The sequence below is a fragment of the Bos grunniens genome, chromosome 24 (genome assembly GCF_055505025.1).
Source record: "Bos grunniens cultivar Pamir isolate PY7600 chromosome 24, Bosgru_T2T1.0, whole genome shotgun sequence".
In the NCBI taxonomy this organism is placed as follows: Eukaryota; Metazoa; Chordata; class Mammalia; order Artiodactyla; family Bovidae; genus Bos; species Bos grunniens.
Window position 1 is genome coordinate 54,239,024 of NC_141188.1, and position 26,460 is coordinate 54,265,483.

At 37.1% G+C, this 26,460-nt stretch overlaps 1 protein-coding gene across 12 annotated transcripts in view; it reads left to right on the forward strand.

The window, feature by feature from the left end:
- The window catches only part of DCC (DCC netrin 1 receptor), an 845,500-nt gene that overhangs the window by 473,486 nt on the left and 345,554 nt on the right, over nt 1-26,460 (forward strand). For all 12 annotated transcript variants that reach the window (XM_086372410.1, XM_086372411.1, XM_086372412.1 and 9 more), the window contains exon 11: nt 3,791-3,840. In XM_086372410.1, coding sequence (XP_086228536.1) covers nt 3,791-3,840 — 50 coding nt within the window. The remainder of the gene's footprint in view (nt 1-3,790; nt 3,841-26,460) is intronic.

Genomic DNA, 26,460 nt, shown 5'->3' on the forward strand with positions numbered 1-26,460 from the left:
ATCCATGCCAACTTACCCTATGTCCGAAGGCATAGGGACCAGATTTTGTGGGCAAACTCAACTATAGGAATGTGCTTCTTACTTTTATCAGTAATATTTTTTGAGTACTTATTAGTGCAAGACCTGGCTCCACATACTTCACAACACTGTATTTTTTCCTACTTTATAGACAACAAAACTAACATAGAGGTCATAAATGCTAGTCAGCAGAAGAGCCAGGTCATGGAAGCTAGTTAGTAAAGAAGGAAGATTTGATGTGGAAAAATGTATTTCTCTTATTCTACAATAAATGTCTCATATTAGTTCCCTCAAGAAAAATGCTCAGTTATATATAAATTCTTTCAATCCACAAATTGTGTATACAGGACAGCTCAGGCTTGCTAAGGAGAGGAATTCAAGTGATTATATGACTCATTATAAATATGGGAACTTAATCTACTCCACAGAATGCTTCATCATCACGTGCTTAAACCAGCATGTTCCACTGTATTAAGAGGAGTTTCCAGATCAAATGACTCTGATTGGCTTTAATGAACTTATTGTAAATGATAAAGTACTTGACATTTTGACGAGAAAAGCAATGAACCATGTCCTTCCCCTCTGCTTCATGAAACAAGGAATCGTTGTCAAATAAGACAAATAAAGTCCCAATAGATAAATGTTGAATTCCACTCATTTTCACTAATCCTGTCTGTTGATATCTATTAATTTGTAAATACTATGAAAATTGATAGTGTAAAGGAGGAAATAATAACTAAAAATACTGTAGAAAACATTGTTCACTTTCTTTCCTGACTGTGTAAAGCAAGAATAGACAGTGTGCTATCATGGAAAAATAAGAGAAATTTGTATTGTAAAAAATAGACAAAAATAGACAACACTGTTGTGATATTTTTGTGATAGACAAAAATAGACAACACCTTTGGGAGTTCATGGCTTTAAATTCCTAATACAGAAAATTATCAGATTGTGGTAGTTTACTCTTTTTCTTATATATTCTTGGTCTTCTGAGATGAGGAGCTAAATATCATTTGTAAGCTTTATTAAAAGGACATTTAAGGGTTTCATATCGACTAGCATAGCACCTAGAACAAAATGCATGATAAATTTAAGATACCTTCCCTTTCCTCCAAAAATCTATGTTACAATTTTATTTGGTGATAATATATAATATAATGTAAATGTTATAGTATCAGATGAAACATAAACTAGAGGCATTTTTCATGTTTCTGATTTGTTGTAGTTTTAGTATTAAGACTTTATTTCCAATCTTCACTTTTAAAGAATTGCATTTCTGGTAAGCTGTACAATTATGTGATTCAGAACATAGTATTATTTTTTGGTCTGTACCTATTTTAATTTTTATTGTGCTATAAAGTAATTTGAGTGTGGATCATATTAAATTCTTCCTCATTGTGAGAATATAGTTTTTTTTTTTAGTTCTTCTGATCACACAAATTGTTATTTCCAGCCTATGTTTAATCTTGTCTTGGTACTGTCACTTTAGAAAGCTTTGTATCTATTAAAACTTAGCATATGTTTAACCCTCATAAGGAGTTCTTCTTCTACCAGTATTCCTGCTCCTAGGTATATAATGAAGGAAATGAGTGCAATTGTCCAGCAAAAGCACAAACTAAAATTTTCAGACCAGTTTTATTCTCATAACTCCAAACTAGAAATTGATCCAAATGTCATTCATCAGTAGAATAAGCAAATATAAATTAGGGCAATTATATATTATAATACTATAGACCAGGAAAACAAAAAGCTATTGCTACTTGCAACAATATGAACGAATCTCAAGAAATAACAATTATCCAAAGAAGCCAGCCTAGGGGGGAAAAAGACAACAACTATGGTTTTGTTTCTAGTGAGCTCAAAATAAAATAAATTAATTTCTGGATTTAGAGGTCCTAAAAGTAGTGGCTACTACCAGAAAGATATTAACAGAAAAGGGACACGAGTGAGCTTTCCAGAAAAAGATACAGCAAATGATATGGATAATGTTCTATATCTTGATCTAGGTGGCATTTAAATGGAAACGCACACACACCATTTTATCCAGTCATAGATTCTGAAATATTTGTGCATTTTCTTATATGTTATAGCTTAATTTAAAAAATAAATTTGCAAAAATAATGAACATTTTTATTATTGAGTAAATTGATTCATCAGAACCCTAAATGTGAAAAATATTTTACTAGAAACTTATAATCTATTAATTGATTAATTGAACAAATATTTGCTAAGTGTGCCCCCATGTGCTGGACACATCAACGTGGGGCGTGCAGCGTCAAAAGGACAAAATTTCTGGTTCCTCTGAGGGTTATATTCTGTATTTGATAAGAAAATAATAATATAATCAATGAATTTTAAAATAAAGTCTATCTTGTAAATCATGAAATATCTTTTTGAAAGAATACTTGTTGACCCAATTCATGAACAAGCCTCTGATAAACATTTTATCACAAGTTACATTGATGTTAACTTTCATCAAGTACTAAGACAAGAAGTTCAAAGCCAAAACAAAAGAAGTGATTATCCTTCCCATCATGTACAGAAAGGTCTAGGAGCTAATATTTGAATAAGTATTCATTTTTTTGTTTAATTATTGAGTCAGGAAATATTAATTGAACGTCAGTTTGATGGATATAAAGATTAATCAGACATATATCATATCTTCATAGTGATTCTTTTTCAGAAGGCAAAACCAGAGTAGGACATAAATAAATTCAGGGCAAGTACAAGTACACCAGGAAAACATAGATATCGTCCAAGTTCAAATTAAGGAAGAGAAACTTAACAAAAATAGCACTTAAAGTTTTCAGGATGCTGAAAGCATTTTTTCTCTATTAAATTTATCAATTTTTCATGAAAAGAATACTCAGATTCATACATAGTAAGCATTTATCTTGAAGCATTTACTGAAGCTACTTATATTCCTGTTGTGGGGCAGGAATCTTTCATTTTTTTATGATTCACCCATTACATCCAAATAGTACTTGACATATATCAGTCGTTCAGTGAATGGCTGTCTTAGAATTACCAATGTGATAGAATATTCACTTTTTGATATAGTAAATATCCATTTAGAAGTATTATACAGGAGGCTGTACATCTTCTTCCACCTTCCATGAAGTAGCGAAACAATTGAAATGCAAGTAGGAGAAACAAAATACCTAGAAAACCCACAAAGAAAAAGAAATTGCTCCCTTGTTAATAGAATTCACTCACCAAATGCTCTCCGGTAACCTGCTTGCATTTGTGACACATGGGTTTAATTACAAAGTGTGAAAAGAAAGGGGATGTGTTTCTTCTTTTCACTTTTTAGGGGATAATAAAGTTTGCATTAAAGGGATTAAGCAACAAGAGTGACCATTAGAATGACATATTTCATCATAAAACCATGCAGGTCCTGAAAAGCACAATATCTTAAGCCTTTAAAACCACTCCAGGAAATCTCCTGTGTGGTTTTATCGGTTCCTCTGGGAAGGTTATCACCAGGAAGCTGTAATTAAATGGCAGTATTTAGTATCACTGCAGGTGCTTTCTTGCCTAAGTGTTTTGGAGGCTCCCTAGATGAATAACTGGCCCACCAAGAGAGAAAAATATAAACAAATGCAGTTATTTTCCATCTCTCCAGGAAAATATTGAAGTGCCACCTAGAATCACCTACCTAATTATTCTTACAAACTGTGAAAAATATGTGCTTTCTCTTTTCAAAGAGGGTTGGGGTTTCTCTTTCATGACTTTGGCAATAACTGGTCTCACCTTGTTTGATTTCTTCTAGTGCCAAGTGCCCCTCCTCAGAACGTCTCGCTGGAGGTAGTTAATTCGAGGGTGAGTTGTGGAAATGTTTACTACTTCCTTACTTATACACGTGTAACTTGTAGTCACCCAGCTATACTGCCTGGGGTGCATGGCGGCTCCCACGTGAGCAAATGTCCCAAAGCAACACAGTGCGTGGCACTAATCCCACGTCCTCCACACTTGAATTAAACAAGAGGGTTGTTCTCTTCCAGTGTACTTCATTCTATAAACGTTTTAACGATTAAAGGTTATTCCATTAAGTAACAGTTATTTACTCACCTATATATATCAGTACAGGACATTATGTGCTGGGTGGAAAAATTGAATGTGGGAATGAAAAAAGCAACTTCAAGAGATGGGATAAGGAGAGACCTTGTTTCCGGGTAGATTTAGTTAGAATTGACTATTTCATTATCATCCCTCTTCTCTTATAGACGTGGAGGGCTGTTCTTGGGGTCTGATAAGGTTATATTTATGAAGCAGTGTTTCTCAGTGATGAATGTTTTCCTGGCCTGAAAAGTTGATGTAACTTTCAAAAGGGCTTAAATTAGGCTGGGTATAGCTAAACATAAGGAGTTTAATGCCAGAATCAGTTTTCTGGAAATATCTCCTTATTTTGAGGGTATCTCATTCAGCCTTGGAAACAAGCCTAAGCCATGTAGTAGACTGATCTGGCTTCCTTCTTTCATCATCTGATCATGTGCACCCAAGGAAGTAATTTCACTCTCCCTGGACCTCAGTGAGGAGGTTGGCCTAACTGGTCTCCAGGCTGTAGAAGACAACAGGGAAATTTAATGTGTCTTAGAGAAAGTCATACTTTGGTATTTAATCCTAGCTTTCCCTTTTAGTAACTATGTCTGATGTAGAAAATCTCAAACCTGACTGAGCCCCAGCTTCTATTATATATTCATGTAATGTGAATGTTAATTCTTCCCTCACTGATTTGTCATGAGGAAGTAGTAATATACCATATGCAATGGATCTAACTTAGTATCAGTAGTTGTGACTTCATTCAATGTAGAATTCCTCGCCATATTTTGCAGATGCCTCTGATGAAGTCATAGTCTGTGATTTTGATCAGATTTACCTCTGCCAATGAATTTATCTTTTGGAGCTAATGAAAAAATGTCTCTAGAAAATGGTTACCCTTTATATTTTTAGGCACTAATTGCATGCAAATGAATGAAACAAATTTAAACTTGGAAGAAAAATAAGTGAATTAAGGGAGAAAAAATTAGCTAAAGGGAAATAACCAGAAATAGACATTACCCTAAAAGTGACATTATTATTTACAACAACGTTAAATGTTTTATAGCTGTGCTGTTCTTGTTAAGAGATTGCCAAATCAAAGTCAAGTAGATTTTAACAATTCTTGTAGGTTGCCATTGAGTGAATCTTGGAGACCATATTGTAGTTTCTCTTGTTTTAATGAATCATTTTTATTAGACTTTCACCCTCTGTATATCTTTCCTCCAGGACAGAACATAGAAATTGATATAAGCTCTTTTCGCATGTATATGCTCATATCCCATAAAAGTCTGCTTCAGCACAGGATAAATGTTTTCCTCTGAATGTGAATAAGGCATTACTGAATGACTCTAGATGCTATCTTTGAATATGAATTTATTACTTTCCTATAAGAGGGAATTCCTGGATGGCAAAATTGACTTTTCAACTGATGTGTGTGTATATGTGTGTGTGTATATATACACACACAAATATCATAGGCCATACTCTTCTATACTCTGCAGTGTTTGCAGCAAGCAAATATTAACATTCCTGATTCTGTCCTCCTGAATTTATCTCTGTAGCATTGCACTACCATAAAATTTAACTTGTTCATTAGCTTTTCAGAATGAACACAGCAGAGCAAAACACTGGAAACCTTCCTACTCTCTCCCTTCCTCTCTCTATTATCTTCTTTCCTAGCTTTTAAGGAATTATAAATTATTTTTCTTGGATTGTTACCAAGAGGAAAATAACTGGGTGATCAAACACTGTTTTATCATCCCCAATATGTTGATGCAGAGAAAAACACTAACAATATTCTATTTTGATATACTCTTCTTTAAAAGAAGAGCTCTCAAAATTAATATTTGCTCCTAATGATTACCATTTCAAGGAAAAAAATGCTTGTTTAAAAAGAAACGTTGTAGTTGAAAAATTGACATATTCTTTTTGACCAATAGAATTATGAATTTTATGGGATTTTTATTTAATATAGTAGGAAGAGTTATACTTTAAATTTTTATCTATGTCATATCAACAATTATGGAACTTTTGATTAACAGTCAAGGAGGAGATGTCTTGGTGTTTGCACACAGGTGGCTAGGATTTCTGTACATAGAACTGAGAAGTGACTACAAGATATGAGAGTTTCATTTATAGATATTTGTTATGGTATGGCCATCTGTAAGCCAAATGGACCAAAAATCATATTCCAGGACATGCGAAAAAAGTGGTCCTAATACACTGAGATAAAGGACCAAAGGAATTTTCTGGTCCAGCGTAGTAGATTGCCTTTATAAAACTCATCACTAAACAGACTAGATTCCTTTTCTGTATGCCACCTGTGAACACGTCTTATTTTGAAGGAACAGCTTGACCTATAGATATTATTTTTAGTTAATGGTTATGATTAGATGGTTATTTTTCTTATACTAAATACTTTTTTTTAACAAGAAATAACATCTTCACTAGAAAAGATAAAATAGTGACTTACTGTATGTTATTTAAAGTGCAACTTTTTGTTAGCAAAACTTTCTGTAAGGATAATTTTCTTAAGATTTTATTTTAAAAACTATTATTAGAAGAAATAAATATTACAACTTAATTAATTGGTTGGTATATAATGTACAGCTTGTAGAATTCAAAGGGCTTATTAAGTTGGCGCTTGACTGTTTTCCTTTATTTCAATACAGAAGTTCTCAGAATAAGACAATTTAGGGTATACTGAGATTCAAGGTATTCTTGGTGTTTGGACTCTTTCAGTAGCTCTCTGAGATCTTGAAAAGCACTGTGTTTTGGTTTCACTTATTAATTTAATGTTACTCTACACTTACTATATATCTACTGTGTGTGTGTGCGTGTGTGTGCACGCGTGTGTGTGTGTGTGTGTAAATATAAAGGTAGGGACCTAACTCAGTCTTTCCCTTCATGGAACTCACAGTTTATTAAGAAAACATGGGAGAGAAAATTCAGCTTTCATCTAACCACATTTAATCTGTTGTAACTCTTCAAAGTAGACATTTTATCCTCCTTGATAAGATGAGAGAGCTGGAGAGAATCTCTAAAATCTCTCGTGGCTTCCAAACATCTCTGAATGTATTTTCACTTGTTATACCTTTTCTGAATCATTTTATCTTTACAGAATTTGAGAAAACGGCACAGGTATATTGATTAACTCACATGGCCAGGTATTTATCAGCTGAGCACGATGGGGTGATTACAAGGAAAGAATCACTAAATCCAAATAAGAAGAAAAAAAAAAAACTGTAGAACTCCAGGCATGGGTCATTGTGCACGTTTAGAGACTTCAAGCGCAGAATATTAGACTCCTCTCATTACATCACCTTTACACCTCTCCACTGTTGAAACTGTTATCCTTCACCTATGTGGATGTCACCTCTCCACTGTTGAAACTGTTATCCTTCATCTATGTGGATGTCATCTAGCCCACCCTGAAAGGGCTACCCAGTTCGTCACTCCAAGTTCAATAGAATGTGATCGAAATCACTACAACAGTAAAAGATGTGACTGGTTATCTTTTTTAATCTTAAGGCATTTCATTTCCCCATGTTTCAGCATAATTTGGCATGCTTTAATAACTTGAAAATTAGTTTAGCGATCATGAAATTCCCTTTACCCAGAAACTACCCAAAGGGAGAATTAAAATAGCAATTTCCAACTTCAGAAAGCAAACTGATCATTTTGGTCCCAGATGTTTTACTGTCTTTTAAAAAGTGATTAACTAATTAATACTTTATTAACACAAGGGGAATCTTAAGCATTGTATCATTGAATTAGCCTCAAAAGGTTGTGTTTCTCAATATGTGTCATGACAGGAAGGGGTTTGTTTGTTTGCTTTTCAATTTAAGATTTGACAGATACAGAAATATTTCACTTTTTTTTTTTTTTACTGGAGTGTAGTTGATTTATGGTGTTATGCTAGTTTCTGCTATATGGCAAAGTGAATCAGCTATACATGTACGCACATATTCAAGAAGGGTTTTGACCGAGGTGTGTTTCTTCTGTCATTGGGCTAGTGATAAAATCAACAGAAGTGACGGCCCAGTGGAGAGCTGAGTGAGGCTTTTGCATTTGGTTCCCAACTGGGATGTTCACTTGTGTGAAAATAAGGACAAGGGGATAGATTGGAAGAATGAAAACGGGCCAATTGAATTATGTTATTCTGTAGATCTTCTATTTTAGGAGCAGGGTCTTTGTGTGTGTGTGTGTGTGTGTGTGTGTGTGTGTGTGTGTGGCGTGCGTGTGTGTGTGTGAAATTGAGATTGTCTTTCCTTGGCTGTGCAGAGGGCACTTGCATTAACAGCACTTCCTGCTGTATCACAACCTCCCTAAAGCTATGCTGTTTACACAGGTGTTCCAGAACCACTCCTATCATCTCACTGTGATTGTAAATGTCAATCTCTCTCTTCTGTGTTGTGTAACGGCTTTCGATTGGTCATGACAAAAGCTATTTTGGTTTTTCTCTTTGAATCATCCCGGATCCTTCAGAAGGTACATTTTGGCCACTGAGTTATTTGGAGCCAGAACTCTGTGTCCTTCCCTCACAAATATAGTGAATTTCTGAAACAAATTTAATGTGGGGAAGGAGTTCATAGGAGACCTTTAGGTGACCTTAGGTGACCTTTAGGTGATTGATTTCACATAAAGATAAATTAGAAACAGGCATTGCAATAATGCTTATACTCACAAACTTCATACTGATATTTGTATTCAATCATAATACACAGACCATTTCTGCTGGACTATGGCGTGTTGAATTCATTTGAAGTAGATACAGATCTCTTGCATTTTTTTAGTTACTGATCCCTTCATTGATTCATTAAGTAACTGTTCTTTGAGCATACAGAAAGTCCAGAAACAGTGACTGAAAGTCTTTGGGAAAGAGCATAAGGGTAGGAGCATAATTCTAAGGAAGGGAGTGTTTCCCAATAGTTCTTAGTGTCTAGTCATTGTTGGTGTTTGTTGGTTGGTTGGTTTCTTTTTTGTCTAAAATTTGTAGACTAGACAAAAAACGAAGTGTGGATATACATTTTTGTATTATAGTAAAATAAGGCAATATGTAATAATTCATGAGACTCCCTCAAAAATAAAGTTGTATTTGGTCTGTAATTTGTATAGAACCTATATTCAGATATCTGCTATCCTACTTACTCTTTTGAAAAAAAAAAATTTTTTTTTAATTGTGGTAAAATATACATGGGCTTCCCAGGCAGTGCTAGTGGTAAGGAATCCGCCTGACAATGCAGGAGACACAGAAGATGTGGGTTTGATCCCTGGGTCAGGAAGATCCCTTGGAGTAGGAATGGCACCCAACTCTAGTATTCTTACCTGGTAAATGCCTTGGGCAGAGGAGTCTGGTAGGCTACAGTCAATGGGGTTGCAAGGAGTCAGACACAAGAAAACACAAAATACAGATAAAATTTACCATTATAGCCATTTAAAATACACGGTGTATAGGCATAAATACTTTGATATTGTTGCCCAGTCATCACCATTCATTTCCAGAACTCTTTGCATCTTCTCAGACTGAAACTCTGTACCCACAGTATAGCAATACTTCATTCTTCTTCCTCCAGGCCCTGGCAACCACTGTTCTACTTTCTGTATCTTGACTTGTTTTATTTAAAGAAGAGAGGAAACCAGTACACAGAAAATTTATTATTGCCCTTTCAATTTATCTTAATAGAGAAATAAAGAAGTTAGAATTTTAAGTCTTCACTTTCACGGGGGAATGAAGGACTTCATGACTTGCACCGGTTAAGAACAGAGGCAGATGCTCTGGCGGGTGGAAAGAAACACTCCCTTTCCATTGATACTGCTTTCAGCTTACTTCTCTTACACAGTCTCACATTAATGAGTTATTTTTTAAATCTACTGATAAAGCCAACTCTCAAAGTTAACAGTAAAGAAGCAGAAATACCTGCATGGGATTGTTCTGGAGGAACTCTGGGAAACGTAATCTTGGTCATCAGCATCAGTTTTATATCCCATCATAAGTTAGATCAGAGCTCTAGGTAGTAGCTACATTGATCCTTTGATTTATTTTGAACATTTGAAGTCAATAGTTTCCACCTTTTTTTTTTTTTTTACTGAAAACATGATAGATACATTATGAATGAGGATATTAAGACAGTAAAAACATTTGCATAACTAAATTTTAATAATATAAATGTATCATACCATTTAAATAAATTTCACAAATAAGTCGAAGAAGAGGACACTCTTGAAATTCTAAGCATATCTTTGTATCACACCATCACTCATTTCCTTAGGTACATATGGTACTTTTCCAAGCAATGATGTTTTTAAAAACTGTGAGAAAAATAAGTCCACTATCAAAGATAAAAGGCTGTGAAAAGTGTTTAATTCTGCTTTGCCCAAATGATTTCTTTCTATGAAAGCATTTTATAGTAAACACTATCTTTAAAACCTTTTTTATCTTTTATCATACCATCACGATATGCATTCCAACGGGCTTCCCAGGTGGCACTAGTGGTAAAGAACCTGCCTGCCAATGTAGGAGACATGGGTTTGATCCCCGGATCAGGAAGATCCCCTGGAGGAGGAAATGGCCACCCACTCGAGTATTCTTGCCTGGAGAACCCCGTGGACAGAGGAGCCTGGTGGGCTATGATTCATGGGGTTGCAAATAGTCAGAAACGACTGAAGCAGCCTAGCACACGTGCAGGCATTCTTTCCACACCGAGCAATGTACTCTAAAAATCGAATAACCTTATTTCCTACATTCTTACCTGAATTAATTTGAAGTAAAAACAAAAAGTACATGAAAGAAGAAGAAATTATGAAAAGCTAGAAGTGAATCTAGAAAGTCTTTATAACATGCCTATGTGCATAACTAAAGAACAGGGAATTAAGAACCATCAAAGACATTTATTACATGATTTGAATAAGAGACAGGATTAAATCTTGATATCTTTATTAAATTTTATAATGTAAACAGAATAGAAAAACATTTTCTAGAAGTTCTCATCTTCTCACTTCAGATACCTGAATACATCATTGTTTGCCATTGTGCGTTTTGAGGTTATTACATTTTGCTGTTTCCTAGGTCTAGTTACTGCCCCTTAGCATACCTACATAAGTCTTGTGACAAAGAGTCTGAAATCTGTGCTAGAATACCATTCTCTTTGGAGTTCTAATCCTGCTTTTATATCACCTTGTAATTTGTACTTCATCCATTTCTAATGGATCCGATTCTGATTGGGTCTGAAGGCAAAGCTCACTTTAGCCTTTCCATGAAATTTAATGAGATTTCCCTCAAGTCATACATTTTTGAAAAGTGGTAGGTTTAATATTGGACTTAAATTAAATGAACCTAGGTTTAGTGATAAGATCTCTGATTTTAATTTAGTTCATAGAAGTTGCCCTTGTAGTTGGAATGGTTGATGACATAGAGGACAAGAAACAGGTCTAGTCCTACCAGTAGGTAAAAGCAGTTGCTAAGTCTGTAATTTGATTTTAGAGATCTTGGAACATTCAATTCACTAGTATAGCTTAAAGTATTGTTTACCTTAGAAAACAAATGTTGAAAAACAAATCTTTCATCTGAAAGATTTAAGACATTAGCATGAGTATGGTAATTAACATTCTTGGCACATATTTAAGGAGCATCTAATTATAACCATAATAATAATAATAGTAATAAGGACAGTAATTTTTCAGCAGGTGTTTTGTGCCAGACAGTATGTTAAGTAATTAAAGCCTTATTTACTCCTTATAATAACCCTATAAGGTAAGTATTGTTTATTAGATTAATGGTTAGAATATTAACTTTGAGCCAAGCTTATTGCTGGGAAAGCTACAATTAAGTCAGTCAAATGTCCTTCTAAATTACACATGGTAATATGGTAGAGAGGAAGCTAATTTTAAATCAGATGGTTAGGAGTGGGCCTTTTAAGAAGATGACACTTAAGCTGAGACAAGAATATCAAAAAGGACCAGTTTCGTCACTTTTAGAGTAAATGATTCCAAGTAAAGCTAACAACTTGTAAAAAAGTCTTGAGAAAGCTTGTGTTCCAAATCATGTGTGCATGATTGTGAACTTGAAATAATACCAGCATGCGTGGATGATAGATCATGGGGTCAGGGCTAGATCACATGGTGTTTTACAGGGAATGGTAAACATTGGGATTCACTCTGTGGACGATGCAAAGGGTTTTGAAAGGGGAACAATTTCATTCAACTTTTTAAAAGACGATTTTGGCTGCTATGGGGAAAATTGTTGGGGATAGGGTAGAGAGAAAGCCAGGACACCAGTTAGGACACAGTTCTGTGATCTATTGTGTATTTAACAATTGTAGCTGAAACCTGGGTGTCATTAGAGCAGATGAAGAGAGAAGTGGAAAAAACCATATGTGTTACATCTGGAGCCAAGAAGATGGCTTGTGGGTTGGATTAAACACACACATACACAACACAGATAAAGAGAAGAATCAAGGACTGAGACTAGATCTTTGCTACTAAAAAAATGAATTGTGGAGTTGTTTAAATGAGATAAGAATGACTGGAGAAAAAAATTGGTTTAGAGGGAATAATCAAGTAGTTTTTGGACATGTTGAATTTAAGATTACTACTAGACATATGATTAGACTCCTCTAATATTCTGTGCTTCCCAGGTGGTACTAGTGGTAGAGTCTGCTTGCCAATGTAGGAGACATAAAAGACACACATTTGATCCTTGGATCAGGAAGATCCCTTTGAGGAGGGCATGGTAACCCATTCCTGTATTCTTGCCTGGAGAATCCGAGGGACAGAGGAGTCTAGGGGGCTGCAGTCCACAGGGTCACAAAGAGCTGGACTCGACTAAAGCGACTTAACACATGCACAGGAAGAGGTAATAGTTGGGAAAGCAGGGTCTAGGTCTTGAGACACTACACGTTTAGAAATTAGATGAGAAGGAACAAGAGTGGTAGGATAAAGCAGAGGCCTAGTGTCACAGACGGAGAAGGCAGTGGCGCCCCACTCCAGTACTCTCGCCTGGAAAATCCCATGGATGGAGGAGCCTGGTGGGCTGCAGTCCATGGGGTCGCTGCCAGTTGGACACGACTGATCGACTTCATTTTCACTTTTCACTTTCATGCATTGGAGAAGGAAAGGGCAACCCACTCCAGTGTTCTCGCCTGGAGAATCCCAGGGATGGGGAACCGGGTGGTCTGCCGTCTATGGGGTCTCACAGGGTCAGACATGACTGAAGTAACTTAGCAGCAGCAGCAGCAGTGTCACAGAGGTCAAAGGGGATGATTAGATGCTGCTAACTATGACATGCACTGAGGAAAGAGTCGAATTAACAGCAGCAAAGTGACCACTTTGGCAGGGGGGAGCATGAAGATAGAAAGCTGGAGGACAGTGTGGAGTGAACAGAGGATGTTCTTGACAAGTTTTTCTCTGAATTGGAGCAAACAAATGGACGATAACTTTAGGATATGGTAGACTTGAGGGACATTTTATTGTTTATTTTTGAACATGACTGATACTGCAACTTTAGGAAAGAATACAGTATAAAGGGTATAGAAGAGAGAGTGGAATCTTGCAAGAGTGCAAACCTTTGAGTAAACAAGACAGCAGAGGATCTAGCAGACAGGTGGAGAGGAACAGACCCTTCAAGCTCGGTAAGATGAGCAGAGATGGAGGGAGTGGGTGTGGATACAGATGTGCCGATCAGTTTGTACCTGAAAGATGAAGAGTGTGAGGAAAGATCATCACCAGTGTGTAATGAAGTATTGAGGGTTTGAAGAGAGGGGAAAAGTTGGGAAAATACCAGTAGTTATTTCAGCCAACTCATTGGAAAAGACCCTGAGGCTGGGAAAGATTGAAGGCAGGAGGAGAAGAGGGCGACAGAGGATGAGATGCTTGGATGACATCACTGATGCAATGAACATAAACTTGGGCAGACTCCAGGAGATGATGAGGGACAGAGAAGCCTGGCATGCTGCAGTCTTTGGGGTCTTGAAGAGTCAGATACGACTTGGCAACTGAACAACAGCAAAAGTTATTTCAAATCATGGAAAGGGATCATAACATACATTAGTGTGGACTGACCATTTGAGATGTGTCTCATGAATTTAAAGTGAAACAGGCCAACAAAATTGTGTTTTCTTTCCTTTCCATGGCTGGTTGTTTGGTTGCTGGCCAGGGGTAGGTAGTTAGTGTTGTTTTATTCTGTTCACAGTTTACCAGAAAGGAAGGGATGACATTAACTGGTTTGGTAAGGAAGTGATTAAAAAGAAGACCCACAGAGTTAGAACTAATGAAAAAAATGGTTGGAGTGAAGGCATGATACATAATGAAAAAAAACGATAAGGTCATTGGATTGCATAATTTTCCTCGTTTTACCCAGGAGACCACTCATACTTTGAGACCAGGTAATGGGCTCCAGTGTCACACAGGGAGGCAGTGGCAGCACTGGGATTTGAACCCAGATTTAGGTTGTTGGTCATTTAGCCACATGATCTCCAAACTCTGGGGTTTTATGAGTTAAGTGATACAAAGCAGAATTCACAATAAGGTTTGTCTTTAAGTGCTGTAAGCTCTCAGTGGAATAGTTTCCAGGCAGAAGGTAAGTTCTAGATCAGCAGCTAGAAGATGGATTCAATTAGCCAATGGAACTCTGGAGGAAGAGATGGAGCTCATAGGAAGGGATGGGTATAGATGCTAAGGAAGGAGAGCTAAGGAGGGGATTTCAGCCACACACACACACACACACACACACACACACACACACACATTTCCTTGTCTTTCCAGTTTTTCCTGGAAGGAATCTACATTCTTCTGTATCTCCCAATTATGTGTTTCTGATGAGCTGAAAAAGCACCTCAGAGGAGCTGCAGTTTCTTAAGTGAACAAAGCTGATACTTCAACCAAATACACAGTTCAGTTCAGTCGCTCAGTCGTGTCCAACTCTTTGCGACCCCATGGACTGCAGCAACCAGGCATCCCTGTTCATCACCAACTCCTGGAGTTCATCCAGACCCATGTCCATTGAGTCAGTGATGCCATCCAACCATCTCATCCTCTGCCGTCCCCGTCTCCTCCCGCCTTCAGTCTTTCCCAGCATTAGGGTCTTTTCCAATGAGTCAGTTCTTCTCATCAGGTGGCCAAAGTATTGGAGTTTCAGTCTCAGCATCAGTCCTCCCAGTGAATATTCAGGACTGATTTCCTTTAGGATGGTCTGGTTGGATCTCCTTGCAGTCCAAGGGACTCTCAAGACTCTTCTCCAACACCACAGTTCGAAAGCATCAATTCTTCAGTGCTCAGCTTTCTTTATAGTCCAACTTTCACATCCATATAGACTACTGGAAAAACCATAGCCTTGACTAGATGGACCTTTGTTGGGACAGTAATGTCTCTGCTTTTTAATATGCTGTCTAGGTTGGTCACAACTTTTCTTCTTTTCTTAACAAAATATTAAACAATCTTGAAAACTTATGGCATTTTCCAGTGTACTTCTGGTTTTTCCTCAATTCCAAGTTCTAGAATATATATATATATATATATATATGTATTTTTTGACAATTCAATTTTATTTATTTATTATTATTTTTTAATTTTATTTTATTTTTAAACTTTACATAATTGTATTAGTTTTGCCAAATATCAAAATGAATCCGCCACAGGTATACATGTGTTCCCCATCCTGAACCCTCCTCCCTCCTCCCTCCCCATACCATCCTTCTGGGTCGTCCCAGTGCACTAGCCCCAAGCATCCAGTATGGTGCATCAAACCTGGACTGGCATCTCGTTTCATACATGATATTTTACATGTTTCAATGCCATTCTCCCAAATCTTCCCACCCTCTCCCTCTCCCATAGAGTCCATAAGACTGTTCTATACATCAGTGTCTCTTTTGCTGTCTCGTACACAGGGTTATTGTTACCATCTTTCTAAATTCCATATATATGCATTATTATATTGTATTGGTGTTTTTCCTTCTGGCTTACTTCACTCTGTATAATAGGCTCCAGTTTCATCCATCTCATTAGAACTGATTCAAATGTTTTCTTTTTAATGGCTGAGTAATACTCCATTGTGTATATGTACCACAGCTTTCTTATCCATTCATCTGCTGATGGGCATCTAGGTTGCTTCCATGTCCTGGCTATTATAAACAGTGCTGCGATGAACATTGGGGTACACGTGTCTCTTTCCCTTCTGGTTTCCTCAGTGTGTATGCCCAGCAGTGGGATTGCTGGATCATAAGGCAGTTCTATTTCCAGTTTTTTAAGGAATCTCCACACTGTTCTCCATAGTGGCTGTACTAGTTTGCATTCCCACCAACAGTGTAAGAGGGTTCCCTTTTCTCCACACCCTCTCCAGCATTTATTATTTGTAGACTTTTGGATTGCAGCCATTCTGACTGGTGTGAAATGGTACCTCATAGTAGTTTTGATTTGCATTTCTCTGATAATGAGTGATGTTGAGCATCTTTTCATGTGTTTGTTAGCACTCTGTATGTCTTCTTTGGAGAAATGTCTATTTAGTTCTTTGGCCCATTTTTTTATTGGGTCATTTATTTTTCTGGAGTTGAGCTGTAGGAGTTGCTTGTATATTTTTGAGATTAGTTGTTTGTCAGTTGCTTCATTTGCTATTATTTTCTCCCATTCTGAAGGCTGTCTTTTCACCTTGCTACTAGTTTCCTTTGATGTGCAGAAGCTTTTAAGGTTAATTAGGTCCCATTTGTTTATTTTTGCTTTTATTTCCAATATTCTGGGAGGTGGGTCATAGAGGATCCTGCTGTGATGTATGTCGGAGAGTGTTTTGCCTATGTTCTCCTCTAGGAGTTTTATAGTTTCTGGTCTTATGTTTAGATCTTTAATCCATTTTGAGTTTATTTTTGTGTATATATTTTATTGAAAGTTTGAAAGGGAAAAATTGAGATCACAGAGAAGGATTGTACCTTAGTCCTAAAGGTTTGTTGGCTGTAAAACAAAACCTCTAATTAATCAGCAGCTGTGGTCTGGAACCATTAGGAAATATTTGTTAGATTTAGAGAAAATGCAAACCAGAACACTGGGCATACATTGTATTAGAAAACACTGTTAATTTAAATAATAAACAAAACTAAACCAAGTGGTAGTAAATTAGATAACTATAGAGCAAATCTTGCCAGGTAATAGTGCAACAGTTTAAATAAGAGTGTTATTTTAAGATATAGCTGCTTTAGCAACCAACCTAAATCTAATGTATTTTTCCCTTGAGGTCATTTTAGTTTACTCTCTTTAAAAAAAAAAAAACAAAACCTCTAACATTATGCAGTTGGAATGTATACTCCCAATAACACTCAACACTGAAAGCTACTTACTTCATTTATTATGTTGCTCTTTGGCATAGAAAGCGGTAGCCTTCACTGATTTTCCAGAACTGCCGAAAACATCACCGCGTCCCCTGGCAAACTGTGTGAAGCTGGCAGAATCTAAGAGTATCTTCTTCCTGATTCCTGAACACTTCATGGACAGTATGCTACATATTGAATATAAATGGATTTTTCAAATACATTGAACAGTATGTATGTAATGGTAGGTTAAAAAGTATTGAAGAACAATTTGGTATTTTCAGAAAATTAACTTTAGATCAAATTGCATATCTAATCTTAATGGAACTGGGAGAAATTACTTGTGTCTACTACAAATAACTTTGTTCCAAGGTAAATGATAAGAAATTTTGTAGGATTTTTCTGTGTAGTAGCTCAAGTTCCTTCCACCTAAACATTTCTCATCTTTCGGTGCAATCTATTTGACAGACCATTTTCGTTTTAGCTGAGGCAGTAGCTATTAACTAGATCATTGTCTATGTTATTTTTACATGGATAAAGTTGAAGAGAGACACACAAAAGGAATTTCTATGTGAAATGTCTTATACTGACTATAAACAATAGCATCCTTTAAAAATATGAAGCTGACCATAGATTTTTATCTTTTATGCTTAGATGAATCATGTTGCAAAGAATATATGTGCATATCCATAGCAGTAGTATCAGTATCTAATCCTCCATAGATGTCTATATTTCAACATTTATTTCCAAGTTGAGTTTTCTTTTTTGTACTTCAAAAAAAAAAAAAAAAAAGAAATCTGTGTTTCATTTGAATGCTTATCAAATCAAATTGAAATCAAGTATCATGATACTTAAAGGAAACATTGTAAGTCAACAAATCTCCAAATGGTCTCTTAATTTAAAAATTTTATTAGAGAAAAGGCAAGAAAGAACCTCAAGATTATTTCCATTAAAATCTTGAGTGAATTCTTTCCTGTGCCTATTCATTTATATCTTCATTTATTCATTTGTTGGTTGAATAATAAATATTCATTGAGTAAGTACCACGTGACAGACACTAGCTAAACACTTCAGCTCTGCTTTAATAAGATGCTTCTATGCTTATCAGTCAGGAATCTCAACACCTCCATGAATGGCAGCGATGAATGAGAATCTGACAAATGACTGACAACATCTGAGACTGAATAGATATTGTGTCTTCATGGAAGAAATTGACTTCTCTACCTGTGATTGAGCGACTTCACTTTCACTTTTTACTTTCATGCATTGGAGAAGGAAATGACAACCCACTCCAGTGTTCTTGCCTGAAGAATCCCAGGGACAGTGGAGCCTGGTGGGCTGCCGTTTATGGGGTCACACAGAGTCGGACACAACTGAAGTGACTTAGCAGCAGCAGCACCTGTGTTAAAGGGAGCAGCAACTTCCCTGGCAGTCAGTGGTTAAGACTAAGCTCCCAATGCAAGGGGCCTGGGTTCGATCCCTAGTCAGATCGCATATGAACCAAGATCATATGGCATGTGGCGTGGCCTAAAGAAAAAAAGGGAGCAGTGCTTGTCCCTGCATATTGATTAGAGGTTGTTGAAGCATTTTCTGACCATACTTAGTTTTGATATAGTCAAAGAGTTGTTCTTGGCATATGAGATGCTGGGTCTAGAAAGCTGCCCCTCAGTTACGTGCATGCGTACTCTGTTGGGTCCAGCTCTTTGTGACCCCATGGATTGTGGCGCTTCTGTCTGTGAGATTTTCCAGGCAAGAATACTGGAGTGGTATACCATTTCCTTCTCCAGGGGATTGTTTCAACCCAGGGACTGAACACATACGTACTGCAGCCCCTTCCTTGGCAGGCAGATTCTTTTGCCACTGAGCCACCCGGGAAGCTCAGCTACAGGTGGGACTGAGTCTGCACATTGTCCTGCTGTCCTGGAACTGAACCTGGGTGTGGCTGAATCAGTGGGTGGAGGCTATCAGCTTGGAGAATGGAGCTGAAGTGCTCAGACTTTAAGGAGCGTGAGTGAATGCTAAGTCGTTTCAGTCATGTCCAACTCTTTGCAACTCAGTGGGCTGTAGCCTGCCAGGCTCCTCTGTGCATGGGATTCTCCAGGCAAGAATACTGGAGTGAGTTGTTGTGCCCTTCTCTAGGAGATTTTCCCAACCCAGGGATCAAACCAGCATCTTCATCTCTTAGGTCTGCTACAACGGCAGGCAGGTTCTTTACCACAAGTGCCACCTGGGAGCCCTTTAAGGAGCATAGAAATCCCTTAAAGTAGGTACTTGTTTAAAATGCAAAAGCCCTTCCCCTCACCCTGCAACACACAAACTTCTGATTCAGTAGCCCTCCTGTCCAGGAAACTTATGTTTTCTGATCAAATGGGGATGATCTACAGATCCCATTATAATAGCATCTAATTTGATCAGTTGTTTCAAACTCTTTAATACAATCCATTTCCAAGATTCACTTTTAAAAACAAAATTTTGAGTAGCATCTTGGTATGGCATGCAAAGGCAAAACGAGAGATGCTGTCATTGGTCTTTCCGGGATGAGGGCAGAGGTGTGCTGGAGCCTGCTTATTTATACTGGTCGCCAAGATCCACTGTTAATTTTCTAAGGAGTTTTATGATCCCATTGTTAAACACAAAAAATTATTTGAATTATATAAACTTAGGGTTAAATAATTCCTGATTTAAAAAGGTAAAATTTGAAACCTATCACTTCTTCATTACTTGACTACATTTTATCTGTGCCTTGGGGTAATTTACATTCAATTTGCACACTGGAAATAATGTAGAACGGTGTGCTTTGTATATCTCTTCTCAGTTCTGCTATCAGTGATGTTACACTGGTCACTTGAAATTTCCCTTGTTAGGTATATTTACATTGCAGAAATCAGCCAAGGCCAAGCATGAAGGCTTTTTTCCCAGAAAGCTAAATTTTGAACATGTATTAATATCCCACGGATTTCCTGCTGTCTCAGTGGTAAAGAATCCACCTGCCAATGCAGGAGTATGACAAGGTTGTATATTGTCACCCTGCTTATTTAACTTATATGCAGAGTACATCATATGAAATGCTGGGCTGGATGAATCACAAGCTGGAATCAAGATTGCTAGAAGAATATCAACAACCTCAGATGTGCATATGATACCACTCTAATGGCAGAAAGTGAAGAGGAACTAAAGAGCCTCTTGATGAGGGTGAAAGATGAGAGTGAAAAAGCTGGCCTAAAATTCAGCATTCAAAAAATGAAGATCATGGCATCTGGTTCCATCATTTCATGGCAAATAAAAAGGGAAAAAGTGGAAGCAATAACATTTTATTTTCTTTGGTTCCAAAATCACTGCAGATGGTGACACTTGCTTCTTGTAAGAAAAATTATGACAAACCTAGACAGTATTAAAAAGCAGAGCTATCCCTTTGCCAGCAAAGGTTCGTATAGTCAAAGCTATGATTTTTGCAGTAGTCATATGCAGATGTGAGAATTGCATCCATAAAGAAGGCTGAGCGTTGAAGAATTGATGCTTTTGAACTGTGGTGTTGGAGAAGACTCTTGAGTGTCCCTTGGACTGCAAGGAGATCCAACCAGTCCATCCTAAAGGAAATCAGTCCTGAATATTCATTGGAAGGAATGATGCTGAAGCTGAAACTCCAATACTTTGGCCACCTGATGCAAAGAACTGACTCACTTGAAAAGACCCTCATGCTGGGAAAGATTGAAGGTGTGACGAGAAGGGGACAGCAGAGGATGAGATGGTTGGATGGCATCACCGACTCAATGGACATGAGTTTGAGTAAACTCCAGAAGTTGGTGATGGACAGGGAGGCCTGGCGTGCTATGGTCCACTGGGTCGCAAAAAGTCGGACACGACTGAGGGACTGAACTGAACTGATGGCTGATTCATGTTCTTGTATGGCAGAGGCCAGCACAACACTGTAAAGTATTTATCCTTCAATTAAAAAATAAAAACATACAAATAAGCTAGAAAAAATCTCCACTTAAAATTACAGAATATTTTAAAACTCTATATACAGAAATTCAGTTTTGAACATCAGATGAAAAGTTGGTTTCAATCAATCATTATATGATTTCTCTCTGTAATTGTTAGTAAATACCTTGACTTTTAGAAATGTCTACACAAGTGCAGTCAGGTCACTTGATGTCTACTTTCCCTTACGGTGTTTGTTAAACTTTTTATTCTATTCTTAAATGGGTATACCTTTTTCTGAGAGTGTTTGCTAGATTCCTGGTTTTGGTTTTAGAACTGATTTCCCCCTCATGCTGAGGAGGACATGAATGTCAAGAACTTGACTCTCCAATACACTTTGACAGAGAGACACACACACAGGAGTTAGATGATATCAATAGGAAAGCATACTTATTCTCTGACATGTGCATCTTGTGGGAAACTGACATTGATGGGAAGTGATGCTCTATAGCCGAAAGGAGGAATATCTCTCATGCTGTCAAATTTGATTTGGTTCACACTAAGTAAACACTTTTGTCATGATGCTATTCTTAAGAAATATACTTCTGAATATGCCCTTAGCTTTTTGGTTGAGTCATAAATGACTATAAAGTCTATAAAATAGTGCCTGTCATAATAAGTAAATGATACAAGAAATAACTATCAGTATCTGTACCTGTGAAATGGACTATGAAGTCGGTACTTCAGCAGTGCAGGACATTCTGTTTTTTTTTTTTAACTAATTCCAGCAATGAACAATCATTTGCCTGACTTTGCAGAGAATTGGGATAAGTGAGATAACTGGTTTTGAAGAGGCTCTTTTCTTTAATGAACTTGAGACTTATTTCATTCCTAAATGTTATATTTGAAAGACTGACTTAAAGTGTGAGTATTAATGGAATCCAAACTTTTAAATACTCGAGTCTTACATACCTTCTATTTAATCCTCATAATGTTAGATGGGTTTTCCAGTGTGAAAAAAATTAAATTTGTTCCATTTTCTCTAACCTGTAGAATATGGTATCACATACATAATGACAAAACAGAATCTTCAAGAGTTTATCATGAAACTGGAATTTAAATTTTATCAATTCACAAACAAGGGGCTGGTTCTCCAGTAATTCATCTGACAATTGAGTCCCCTGTATAAAACGCTCTTCTAGTTCATACCTGAACTCTTCTGAGGACAGTGAACTTTTTTCTCTCTTAAGCAACCATTTGTGTCACATGTAAGTCTAACTTCAGAAATTTATATTTGAAATGAATCGCCCTCTCTCTCTGTAACATCCATTCACTTGTCATAATTATTTCCCCTGGGACTATAGGGAACAAATCTAGTGAGTCTGGTGGCTTTCTCTTGTGGTACTGTTCCGAATGTTTGAAGAAGTCAGTCAAGCCCTCCTTTGCTCCACAAATTTTTTTTCTCCATGTTAAACTGCCGGGGACCAGCCCCGGCTGATCCAGGGAATTCGAAGCGGGGATGGCGTCGGCGAAGATCAGGAAACAATTGCTTAATTAAACGTTAATTAAGGATATAAAGAGTAATAGAATGAGGATAGCTCAGTAGGAAAATTCAGTGGAGAAAAGAGGCTGAAATAAGGATAGCTCAGTGAGGAAATTCAGTGGAGAAAAGAGGCTGAATAATTCAGCCAGAAGGTAAGAGAAAGAACGACACGGTGAGACCAAGTTTCGGTGAACAAGGCCCGTACTTTATTTTCCAAAGTAGTTTTTATACCTTAAGTTATGCATAGAGGATAATGGGGGAAGGGGTAGAGTCAGGCAGCAAGCCAGGCTTTCTTCCTGCAAACTTATCATATGCAAAAGCTTAGGTGATTTGCATCATCTTCTGGCCCAGAGGCCTGTTAACATTTTAAGACCTTTTCTTCAGAAAACTTATTTTTCTCTAAAGGTGATTGGTCAGGAGCCACCCTCCAAAAGCATTAGATAAAGTTGCATTCCTATAGAGCAAAGGTGTGGTGGGCTATAACAAGAAAAAGAATTAACTCAAGGGTCCCAGGTTACAAACATTAAAGCTACTATTTACACCAATTATATTAATCAATACACTGCCAGGGACACAGCAGGTAAGGGATATGGAAACTTAGCAGCAAACATTGGCCCAACAAGTGAAAATCCCTTCACCAATACAATTTCTAATCAATTTTTTAACTACTCAAAAGAATCTGTGTTTAGACAGTTTAGAACATCTCCTGCCTCTCACAGTTGGGAGGCTCTGAACAATCACATGTGGCCGGAAAAACCTATTCAGGCAGGCTAGAGGATTTCCAAAGGAGTTTGTAGGTTAAACACTGTCACACCCAGGAATTATTAACTGGAGCTGTAAGCTAACTCTTTTTTCAGAGAGGTAGTGGGGGACAGCCCCCCATAAAGTCAGAGGTGTAGGTGAAAGCACAAAGCAGAAAGTAGGCAGACTCTGGTTTTGGGGGTAGATTGCTCGAGAATTTCCAGGGAGACTCCTGAGGCTTGATCCCGCCTTTGCGTATGCCAAGCCTCCTTCCTCATGACCTTTGTCATGGGTGGAGTTCCTCACGCTGGCTACCGGCAGTGATAGATTTCCAGTTGAGCTATTCCAGATCCTGAAAAGTGCTGCACTCAATATGCAATATGCACTCAATATGCAATATGCACTCAATATGCAATATGCCGGCTCCCGGCATTAAACATCCTTAGTTTCTATAAATATTTGTCATTGGCTTGTCAGCTCCTGACCTGATATGTCATCCTCTTCTGCATAGTTTGCAGATGCCATTTGCTTATTAAACATCCCTTTAAGGTACCTTCCTCATTTTAAATATTACATCATTGTTTGTATAGTATACAGTCACATTGATGTTGTGGGTGGTGCCATCATGTGGATTCATTAAAAGTGATTCTTCACTAAAACACCTTGAAGTATCTCATGAATAATGCTTACAGACCACATCTTCTTCACTCTGTTCATGTCAGCCTTTGTCTGATTTACATGAAAGACTTCTTTATTTGTCTTTATTACATTTTGTCTCAGATGATTATAACAGCCTTTCGAGGTCCCATACACTTTTTCAACATCAGGGAACAAAGATTGGTTGTATACTTGGTGCCTGTTAGGCAATGTGTAAGATGCTAATTCTGTGGTCTAGTTATTCGATACATCCCCAACTTCACTTGGCTTCCTTTTTTTATTTCTTTTTTTTCATTTTTTTGAATATAAATTTACTTATTTTAATTGGAGGTAGTTACTTTACAGTATTGTATTGGTTTTGCCATACATCAACATGAATCTGCCACGTGTGTGCCCGAGTTCCCCATCCTGAACCCCCCCTCCCACCTCTCTCCCCTACCGTCCCTCTGGATCATCCCAGTGCACCAGCCCCGAGCACCCCGTATCATGCCTCGAACCTGGACTGGCGATCCGTTTATAATATACATGTTTCAATGCCATTCTCCCAAATCATCCCGCCCTCTCCCACAGAGTCCAAACTTGGCTTCCTTATTCCCAGTAATTCTTTCTCCCACTTTAATTTGTCTTCAACCCTGGACCATATTTTGGTTCTTCCCCTTGAAGAAGCTTTCGTTAAAAACCTTCAGTTCTAAAACCATCCTAAGTGACAACTCTTCTTTCCGTTCAGATCTGTACTGTGCTCACTCTCAATGAACTGACTGACCTCATAAATACTTTCCTTCACTCATTTTGCTCCATGTATCATTTTCCCCTTTATCTCATTCTTACTTTAAAAAGGGGCCTTGTGCTTGATTATGTAACTCATCATATTCATGACTCTCAAAATTATTTCTATTATGTTTTGTTTTGCTTTAATACTAAGCCATTTATCTCTTATTACTCCTCTGAACTCTCTTGCCTATTCCTAAGTCAGAGTGTTATGGGAGAAAATTCTACAATTGGCTGAAATACCTAGATCTTAGGTCACTCATCCTTTGCTCCTGTTGACAATTCCAGTTCTTCCCACACAGTCATCATATCAGTTATGAATCTAACACTTTAGTTTTACCTAGCGTTCTCTGTCTCATGCACAAAAGTGATTCAGAAATCTGTTCTGCTTTACAACAAAATCCACAATTTTTTTGCCCATATCCAAAAGGTCAATTAATATACAGGGTTCCCTTGACCTAGCACTGTTTCATCAAAGCTAAAATTATATCAAGAAATGACTTTTCTATACATTTTTAAAAAGTAATTGAAGCTGATTCATTTGGGTAATTATTATAGGTCCTCATTTCATCTCATTTCCTGTAGTCTAAGGGTCAATACATTTATCATAGTCTTATTCAAAGCCACACAAAAGGAGCTGATAAAAAGAAAAATTGTTCTCTTGCTTGACTTCCTGGTTTCCCTACTGAAATGTATCTGATTTTACTTAAAACCCTCCTGAATTATTATTGGCACCAAACATGTGAACTGTTGCTTATAATCTCATGATTGGTATAATACTCTTTTACATGGAATAATTCAAAAGTCAGTACAAAAGCAAGATTACAAAAAAGTAACTTTTTTTTTTTTTTTAACATTCTTTCCACTCTCAAAATGTACTGGTCAGTCATGGGTTTTGTTTTTGTTTGCTTGTTTGGTTCCCAAAGTCACACAAAACCTGGCCAAGGGTGAAAATGAAAGTCACTCAGTCATGTCCGAAATGTACCACAAAAAAATCATAGATGTAACCTACAGAAAGCCATGCTTCTTTTAAACAGAGACTTAATGATCTATTTGGAATATGACAAATATTTGAAATATGTCAAATATTTTGAATGTGTCAAATATTTACTTTAGAGACAAAATCATCCAAGCTCCCTATTTTAATAATTATATAAAAGATACATATGTCTAAATTCCTCAGCTACTTAGTTATAGACCTGGAACGCAAACCTCAGTTGTCGATGTCTACCTAAACTAGTACCTACTCTGTTCTGTATGGAAAGAAATTCTCAAAGAATTGATAATGCCTTTTAATACCTGAATCTCTTGAAAAAATAATAGTTTGGATGATTTGCCTGAAGCTGAAGCTTTTGATAATCGTATGGTCTGTCCTTCTCTCCTTCCTTATAAATATATTCATCTTATTACTTAGACAAGACAAATATGTGTGACAAAAAGAGAGTCACATCATTTTTGTTCGACAGACCTCATAAGTGTGTA